Consider the following 10045-nt stretch of genomic DNA (forward strand, 5'->3'; position numbering starts at 1 on the left):
GCTACAAAATCTTAAAATATAAAAGTTCCACTTTGTCTCACTAAATTTTGCATCTATATGAATTACTAAATTAGATTAATTAGCTGCTGATGATATGACGCACTGATCGATGTAATCATGATGGTGTCACTGTATCAAAAATAGAAAATATTTTTTTTGGGGGGGGGTTATAGTTTAGTAATGAGGAAAATCACGGCCACGACAGGTCTTAGCTTGCAGTGACTTAAATCTAAGTTTGGAGAGGACTCTCAATTTCTGACGCCATTAAATAGACGAAGTGATCATTTGTGGGAAATGATTCTTCCCCTCCCCCTCCTTTCAGTCTTTATTGTGCGGTGAGGAGTTTCCCAACAAACACAGAACGTTGCCTCAACGTAGCCAACCTTTTAGCAACGTTGTAACTACATTGTGTCGTTAAGGTTGTTACTGTGTTGTCACAATGTTGCCATTCAACCACGGTTCTGGACCATTGCTGAAGGTTGTGCTTAGGCTGTCTGGACAACCACTGTAAGACATGTACTCGTCACTGTTCCGAAGGGTCGCCGTGATTTTGCCAAGTAAGACATGTTCCTGGATCAACATCTTTTGTTGATCCTGGATCAACATTATTGTCCAAAAATATAGACTTAACCCAATCTCTACCCCTAAACCTAACCCTACCCATAATTTATTCCTAAAATCAGTGAGAAATGATAGCTGATTAACAAGGGTGTCGAAGCACCTAACCCTGATCATAAGCCTAAAACTTACATTTCCTAAAAAGTTATCCCTCAATTCTGATTGGTTGATTGGAATGACGTTCCAGGATCTACAAAGATGTTGATCCAGGAACATGTTGTACTTGGTGAAATCACGCTCACCGTTCAGAAGTGCATTTTAAATTTTAACAGACCGTTGGGCCGTTATTCTTCTTCAAGCCAGGATACGTGAGTATTGCTTATGATTTCTCTTTTAGATAAATAAGATATGTAAATATCCAAACAAAACCTACAATTTTCATGTCCAATGTGAGATTTATTTGTTCTGTTAATAAACTGAATAAACTGAGTGGACAGAATAGCTGATAATTCACATACCGAGTAGTTTGCGATCGGGTTTGGTGTAACGTTAATGCTAAGTTAATTATATTACTTTCAGAAGGCCTATTCAGATATTGTTATTTAGGAAAAGGCGTTAAACATATTCTGGTCATGTGATGAAGTGTTTTAACATTATGCCAAAAGTTATAAGCCATAATGAAGCTATGAAAAGGGATTGACATTTCACCACCTAAGCGCGTACTCGCAAATTAATGTTCAATCTGACTAATATCATTAGCCATTGGCCAATAAATTGTTAAATTTAACTCGCCAGTGTTTTTGTTAAAATATATTTCAGCACAGATACATTTTCACTTGCCTACATTTGAACACTCTGACTGAACGATTAAGTTTCACTCTGTCTGGAGCAGTGAGTGCATTATTGGCTGAGGAAAGCGCTCTGCGTTTCTCTCTCTCTCACACACACACACACACACACACACACGCAGAGAGTGAGTCTGACATGCCGATTAAAAATGGCACACTCTGTGTATACGGCATCCTGTTAAAATGACCTTGTAAAAGAAAAAGTCAGTCAGTGTAAAAGAGCAATCAAGATTGATCAGAGGCAAAGAGTAGTCTATTTGACTATTCTTCACAATTATGACAAGTAGAAATCAACAAATTATCTTTTTAAAACACATATCATGTGTAAGTAACATTTATAAAAAAAAAACTCTATTAATGTACAACTGACTTTATTTTTTAATAGTCATATACCTTGTCTTTCAGAATGTTTTCAGTTGTGGAATTCACCTCAGATCACAGTGTAGCTGTAATTCCTGATGCATGGAAAGAAAAATTAGACCAGGTAAGATGTATAGACCTAGACATATGCATATTTGCTACATAAATCTCACTGGTTTATGGTTTTAAATAGTTTCAGTAATACAGTTGCCATATTAGAAAATGCACTTATATTACCTAACTTAGTCACTAGATCATTACAAAAATCATGGATTTTATGTTGATTATGCAAGTTATGTAAAATATTTTGTAACATGTCAACTGTAGCCTGAATTACTGTAACATCTTTATTTCAGTAACAAGAGTGATTCAAAACATGTATCTTGCATCGTCTGCTAATTAAATTAACTGATTGTTAAAAGTACTAAATTAAAAGGAAATAATACTGTTGTGTTTTGGTGGCCAAATGATCTCATTTGATATTACAGTCATCTTGTGCTTTCAAACAATGATTATGTGTAAAGAAATATGACCAGCGGTGTTGCAAAGGTGATCAGTTTGGAGTTTTTACTAATTGTTTTTAAAAAATGTATTGCCAAATTAATGTCAAAATGAATGTATGCAAATAGAGTATAATCTGACCCTTCCTATTTTGCACACCAAAACAAAATATGTAGATAAAAGAGATACATTTTTAAACATTTTGTGTTGAAAAATCTAATCCTCACTTTTAAGTTTTTTTTTAAATGTATATTTATACAATTTCTTCCTCAGGACATCTATTGCTACTGGCCACCCAACAATGTCCAAAGTCTATTAAAAAAAAGGACTTTGCCTGATAAAATAAAGTGGAACAGACTACAAGTCCACAGAGTTTTTAAATCCTCAGGTACGTCAAATATTACCCAGATTTTGTCTTTTGAGATGATGGATTTAAATTTGTATCTTTGTTTGTTTGTTTTTTATAGTTTTTTTTTTATAGTTGCTTATATATGACCCTGGATCACAAAACCAGTCATAAGGGTCAATTTTTCAAAATTGAGATCATCTGGAAGCTGAATAAATAATATTTCCATTGATGTATGGTTTGTTAGGATCTAACAATATTTGTCTGTTTGAAAATCTGGAATCTGAGGGTGCAAAAAAATCTAAATATTGAGAAAATCACCTTTAAATTTGTCCAAAAGAAGTCCTTAGCAATGCATATTACTAATCAAAAATTAAGTTTTGATATATTTACAGTAAGAAATTTTCAAAATATCTTCATGGAACTTGATCTTTACTTAATATCCTAATGATTTTTGGCATAAAAGAAAGATCAATAATTTTGACCCATACAATGTATTTTTGGCTATTGCTACAAGGGTCCCATATATTTGCTTATTTTTCAGGCTGTACTGTTTACAAATTTACAAATGGCCACGACAGCTCTTGTGGGTAAAATAAGGTGGATACTTTGATACATTGTTGTGCCTTTCATGCCAACTCAAAAAATTACTTTTTTCTTTAGTTGACTACATGACAGCCCATAAGCTCATGAGAAAAGCTCAAATCACCTCGTGTCCTGAACTCTCAGACTCCTCCATCACTGAGAAAAGGCTAACCAGGCTGAAGAGACCACCTTTACGCCTTTTAGAGTCAGATAGTGATATCACAGATATTGAAGACAGTATGTATATGAATTCACATATCTTGTTTGGTTTATAAAGTAATTAAATGATAACTTAAATTTAATAAAATTGTTTTAGGTAATATCAACACCAGGCCACCAGCAAAAATACCAACCCTTCCCTCTCCACCGAGAACAATGGAACCAAGAAGGAACTCATCCGAAAGTACAAGAAAATTTAATTTTTTAATTTGTATACCATTGGGCCACACCAATATACATTTATTTACAGTAAACAATTAATATTGTTGTCATTTGTATATAACAACGGTATTATTATTATGATATAAATCTTTATTTTCTTTTTTTTTAGCACCTGAGCCATCACAGACATGTGGAGGTCTTGACAGCTTGCCAAGAGCTGGATTTTGTGGTAAGTATAAATAATAATGAAGATAAGCAGTTTTACACAATACACCATATACCAAAAATGATTGCAGCCCTGTAATTTATTATCTCAATGATCCAAACATGCCAGGGGGCTACAGAGCAACTATCAATGCCGATAGCACCCATTCAATGAGGCCACAACATTTAGGTATTGTTTGTTTGTTTGTTTGTTTGTTTATTAATTTGAATTGGCAATTTCCACTACAAAGGCATAATCCGAATGCCATCTACTAGCCATGTAAAAGCTGTACCTGATAGCCAATACAGAATAGTTATTAAACATGTAATTGTACTAACACAAATTAAATATTCCTTTTTAGATTTCTGCAATACACCAAACTGGGATGTCCAAAGTGAAGGACATAGGGTTATGGCACATCAATTTGAAGGCAAGATACATACAACTTTTTCTGGAAAATGTCATAGCCTACAGTCTCTTGCTCGAGACTAATAAAAACGGAAGAGACACTGTATCTCAAGTGATTTCCATGAGCGTGATTCAAGACGGAGTGAACACAGACAAAGGTGTTTCATTCATTCATAACTCAACCCGCCCCCATCCCCGACGCGGTTTTTTTACGTAGGGCCCCCAGAAGTCTAGGATCGCCACTGGTTTTACAGCAGTTACCGTGTTTAATGTGTGAAAGCAGCATTTGTCTTATCGAACTTAAAAGAGATGTATTTAAATATTGTTTATATGAGAGAATCACAATAATGTATCTTTTGTAGCACCAAGAATGCAAGAATGGAGTCATTAACATAATTCAAATGTGGATCAACACCAACATAGTATGTTACTTATCTTTGATGCAAAATTTGATCATGATAGAGCACTAGTGGCTTTGAGTCTATTTTGAAAACCTCAAAATTTATGAAGTGCTATTGTGAAGTTTTGCATACAAATTTTACTTCTTTTTTTTTTTGCCTAGAATCAGCCTGGACAGCCAGTGGCAATGGAAGCTGGACAGATACTCAAAGACAAAATTGTAAGTAATGTTAAATCGGGTACTGCATCCAAAAATTACAATTTTCCCATTATTTACTCAATCTCACGACATCCCAGATGTACAAATCCAATCTGAAATGGGGACGTTTTGTAAAATGCAATAAAATCAATTTGTGAAAATTAAAATCAATTTGTTTTTACAAAATGCATTTAAATTGGTCAGTGAAAGCATTGTAAGTATTTTCTTTGTACTTTTGTAAATTATATAAAAGACAAAGATAATGAACAAACCACAGATTCTCATTTTTGAGTGGAGTAGCCTTTTAAGCTAATATTCTTTGTATGTGTACTGTATGTGTTTGATTTTTCTTTTTACTTGCTTGATTTTCAGATGACTTCAATTAAAATGGGCAAAATTGTACATCAAATAACAGTAAGTAATATTAATAACGCCATAATATTTCTAAGAGGTTTTATATTTCATATAAACCTTTATGTATAAGTTTTTTTTATATATAAAATATCAAACCAACAGAAGTTCTTACAAACTGATATTATATTACAGATTTTCAATTAAATGTCCTTATAAAACTGGATAAAGTAATTGCAAAACAGGAAGAGCATTCTCTCTTGCTTCGGCGGCTACTGCAGACAAGAGAGGAAGACACAGGCCCATCTATTGGTCAGTTACCTGACTTGCTCTCCTTTGAGGATAAGCTGAGGGTGGACGAAGAGCTCCAAAAAAAAAACAGTTAAGAATTTCACATTCTTATTTGCAGCTCAACTATTCTGTGTGTATGCATAGGATTTGACAATTCCATTTATATTAAATTCAGGTTAAATACCTTTCTACAATTGGAGGACCAAACTATGGAGAGACAGTGCGGCGAATCATGAGAAAAATCACTTCCTCAGAAGTTTGGTCACGCTTTAGCCTCAAAGGAAGGAAGGGGAAGAGGAGACTTGAAGAACTCTCAGTTTATCGAGTTCTAATAAGTATAAAAAAAATCAACAGTGTCTGCATATATTTTATTGTATACGTTCTATTGCATTTTCAATGATCATATATTTAATATCAAGAGGTATTGCATTACAGTGACATAATTCTACATGATTTCCAATAGAAATGGGATGAATACCTGTTTGTTCAAATGTAAAGTATACTTGTTCATCTCTAAAAACTTTACTTAAACCATTTAGGGGCAATAATGAAATCACAACCTGGGTCTACTAGCATGGATGCTGAAAGCCAGATTGCAGAGACCCTTAAACATGCACCAGGTCTGGTTAGGAGAAAGGCTAATGTGAGTATTTTTACAATGAATTATATTACTGACAATATGTATATATAATATGTTATACTTTTTTCTTGCCCAGACAACATTTTCACTGGCCCTGCCACAAAAATATAATGGCTGTTTTATTGTTGTTTTGTATCCTTGTTATCTTGTATTCTCATAAATAAACTTATGGCAAAAATTAAGATACTAGTTAAATATAAGGTAAATATAAGTGAAACAAATGAACAAATTACAAACAATAGCACAATAAATAAATAGAACAAAGATACTTATTAAACACTGCTTTAGGTTTGTAGGTGATCAGGTACAGAAATTGAATAATCAAATGTAATAACATTGCATATTCTTCACTGTTTAAATTAAATATAGATGAATCATTACAGCTACAAAAGTTAATCAGTCAAGAGCAATGAGTGTTTTTTGTTTGTTTTTTCCTACCTGACAGCAGTGAGGTCACTTTAGATGTGCATGCGTCCAATATATTGTTACATATACAATATTTCAACTTTTTACTTTCAATTATGACATATATCCTTTTCGAGGATATGCTCCAAGAGGGGTATTTTATTATTACTGTCCAGCCCTGGTTAAGTACTTTTTTTTTTTTTTTTCTTCCCTCAAAGTCTCAAGGCTACAGTTAAGTGCAAATCAATGTTTTTAATATACACTAAATGAATCCAAACTAAAAACCGAGTGTGAGATTTTTAATATTGCTTTAATGTTCTGTACAGATGATATTGACATGACACTAAGTCTGACATTTAATTTTACAGCGATCAGTTACTCCACATTTACAAGATGGCTCATTGGACCTCTTCTCATAATTTTAAGTAAGTATTCAGAGACTCAGCCTTATGGGTAAAGTAGCCTAGCATTTCTGTACGTATGACTGGAGCTCAAACCTGGCTTATGTCACCCTACATCTTTTTCTTTCATATCTGTACTACCATGTTAAAATAAGGACCTAAAATAAAAAAAAAATAAAAACTTTTTTTTTTAAGTCTGAAAAGACCACGCTAATGTGATGTTTCTCTCAGGAGTCAGGTTTCATCTTTGTCTCTCTTTTCTAACTTTTTCTATTGGCTGCGCTCTGATTGCGGATATGTTTCTTGTTTCCTTTCATTTCTCGGTAACACTTTACAATATGGGTGCACAAATATGCATTAAATACTGCTTAACTAAAGCACAGATAATCATGAGTTAAAGTATAACTCATGATGAACTAAACCAATGATTACTGCATCAGCAACAAATGAACATTCTATATGATTCATAGAATAAGTAATCAATAAATTGTTATTAGTTACATGTGTCATAAAGTATTAATTCCCTAATGACATATTATATTAACTAACAGTGTAAATTCATATGTTAATTACCACATTGGGTCGAAGCCATGCCTTTCAACTTCCAGTTGTCTGCTTCAATTAATCATTAGCTAATAATTTGCATGAGTATCATTATGTCATGACGGTAACACTTTAGAATAGGGAACACTTATTCACTATTAACTACGACTTTTCCCTCAATAAATTCCTAATTGGCTGCCTATTAATAGTAAGTAAGGTAGTTGTTAAGTTTAGGTATTGGGTAGGATTAGGGATGTAGAATAAGGTCATGTAGAATGAGGCATTAATAATTACTACTAATAAATGGCTTATATTGTAGTACTATGCATGCTTATAAGCAACTAGTTGAGAGACCCTAAAATAAAGTGTTACCATTATGACTTTACTTGAGGCAATAGAACTATTAACTGATTGTTAAGTAATATGTCATTGTGGTTATAGATTTTGAATTAGTCATGTGCCTCAACAAGTAAAGTCACAACATAATGATACCCATGCAAATCATTAGCTAATGATTAATTAAAGCAGACAACTGGATAATAACAATTTATTGATTACTTAATCTATGAATCATATAGAATGTTCATTTGTTGCTGATGCAGTAATTATTAATAAATGGTTGTTCTTCATGAGTTATACATTAACTCATGACTATCTGTGCATTAGTTAAGCATGAATTAATAGTGTCACCATATTGTAAAGTTTTATCCATATCTCTGCTATGTGCTCTGTTTCGTTTGTACTATTTTCGTTTTAAATAATTTTCTTCTGTCTGCTTATGCTAGACATGTGGCCTGTCCTGTTGTATCAAGATCCTATTTGTGTCCTCCTACATTAGAGGCTTACTATTTGATTTTGCTCCGTCTTGTTCTCTGCCCAGTTTTACCTGTGCCTGCCACCCATCATTCCCATCATGTTTTGGTAGTGTAATTATATGTATGCAATGTTTTAATAAAGTTGGATTATATGAACTTGTATGGCATTTTTCCTCTTTAAAGTTTCATAGCTGGTTTTACATTAAAAATAACAATTAATGATTAACAGTATTTAAAAAAGTGTTACATATTCATCTTGTGTATGATTATTAGTGCAATTTCCAAGATGTTTAAGGGACATTTTATATTAAATTATATGATTCTGTTGCACTGCATTACATGTCAGTGCAACGATGTGCAGAGATATTTCACTTGTGTGACATTGTATGAAGATAGTATACTATCAAGAAATTTTAACAGCATGGAGCATTGCCATAGATTATTGGAGGAACATTCTCGTATTCTCTCTAGGATGTTGGACCATTCGAGACACTCTCAGGTAAAATTGTAGACATGACTAATAAAATGTATGAAAAAGATGATAGTATCAGTTTAACCTAGTTCATCGAAGCTGTAGGGCCTAGGCCAACCTGAAATTTTGGACTGACATTACAACACATTCATGATGAAGAATATTGCAACACAGACACTCAATCTGAAATGAAAAGGCTTAAGTATAATACTTAAAGGGGTGGTTTATTGCAATTTCACTTTTTTAACGTTAGTTAGTGTGTAATGTTGCTGTTTGAGCATAAACAACATCTGCAAAGTTGCAGCGCTAAAAGTTCAATGCAAACAGAGATATGGTCTTTTAAAATTCTGGAAGTTTAATGCCTACAAAAACGGCTGGTAAGGGACTACAACGAACTACTTCCCGGGTCTTACACGTCATTGACCCAGATAAACCCCGCCCTCGGGAACATGTAAGAAGGGGGCGGGGCCATGCTGTGCTGCTTTAGAGAAGAGGAAGAGAAAAATATAGCTGCAAGCAGCGATGGCGAGCCCAAGCTGTCAGTGCAACCGTGCCCAGCGGGCACATGCATTACAGTAACCTTCTGGCAGTCTGGTTTTGATGGATACAGCAATGAAAGGGTTAATCAAAACTATCAAGACATTGACACACACACATACACACAACAATATATAAAATTTTGGTAACACTTTCAATAAGGTTTCAGTTATTAACAACTACATTAATTAATATGAACAATAATTATATAGCTTTTATTAATGTTAGTCTCTCTCTATTCTCTCTTTCTCTCACACACAAACTCACACATAAAGAACAATGTAAATCTTTTGTAACACTTTTCAATAAGTTTTTATTTTTTAACATTATATAAGTTAATATTAAGTTAGTATGAACAATAATTTTATAGCATTTATGAATCTTGGTTAATGATATGTTCAAAATTGACTACTACATTTTTAATTAATTTCTTGTTAATGTACATCAGTTACTGTACCATGAACTAACAAATAATTTTTTACAAACACAAAAATATAGTAAAACATATGTTATTCAAGCTTAGTTTGTTAGTTTTGAATTAACTAATGTTAAAAACTGTTCTTGAACTATACTAGTTAACGAGCAATAATTATATAATATTTATTCATGTTAATTAATGTTAAGTTAAAAATGTATTAATACATTATTAAAATTTAAAGTTGTATCTTAACATTAGTTTATGTTCTGTGAATTAACAAAATTAATATTTTTAATGTTAGTATTAACTAAAATTAAATAAGATTAATAAAGAATTTTAAAATATATTGTTCCTTTTTAGTTCATGTTAATTAATGTTTGGA

The 10045-nt window shown here is 32.7% G+C and overlaps 2 protein-coding genes and 1 long non-coding RNA gene across 3 annotated transcripts in view; 2 read left to right on the plus strand and 1 right to left on the minus strand.

Moving 5' to 3' along the window:
* The window catches only part of LOC131529982 (NLR family CARD domain-containing protein 3-like), a 257033-nt gene that overhangs the window by 200793 nt on the left and 46195 nt on the right, over positions 1-10045 (minus strand). The gene's annotated exons all lie outside the window — the stretch shown is intronic.
* LOC131529987 (uncharacterized) lies at positions 208-4735 on the plus strand. The gene is made up of 9 exons (XM_058760056.1): positions 208-926; positions 1812-1890; positions 2541-2655; positions 3277-3435; positions 3515-3601; positions 3749-3808; positions 3914-3973; positions 4146-4350; positions 4555-4735. The coding sequence occupies exons 1-8, from the start codon at positions 817-819 to the stop codon at positions 4274-4276; spliced, it is 801 nt and encodes a 266-aa protein (XP_058616039.1). The 5' UTR covers positions 208-816; the 3' UTR covers positions 4277-4350; positions 4555-4735.
* Positions 5180-7696, plus strand: LOC131530009 (uncharacterized). Its single transcript, XR_009268291.1, has 3 exons — positions 5180-5204; positions 5972-6075; positions 6846-7696. It is a non-coding gene; the product is annotated as an uncharacterized LOC131530009 (long non-coding RNA).

This window comes from Onychostoma macrolepis, chromosome 22, assembly GCF_012432095.1.
Source record: "Onychostoma macrolepis isolate SWU-2019 chromosome 22, ASM1243209v1, whole genome shotgun sequence".
NCBI lineage: Eukaryota > Metazoa > Chordata > Actinopteri > Cypriniformes > Cyprinidae > Onychostoma > Onychostoma macrolepis.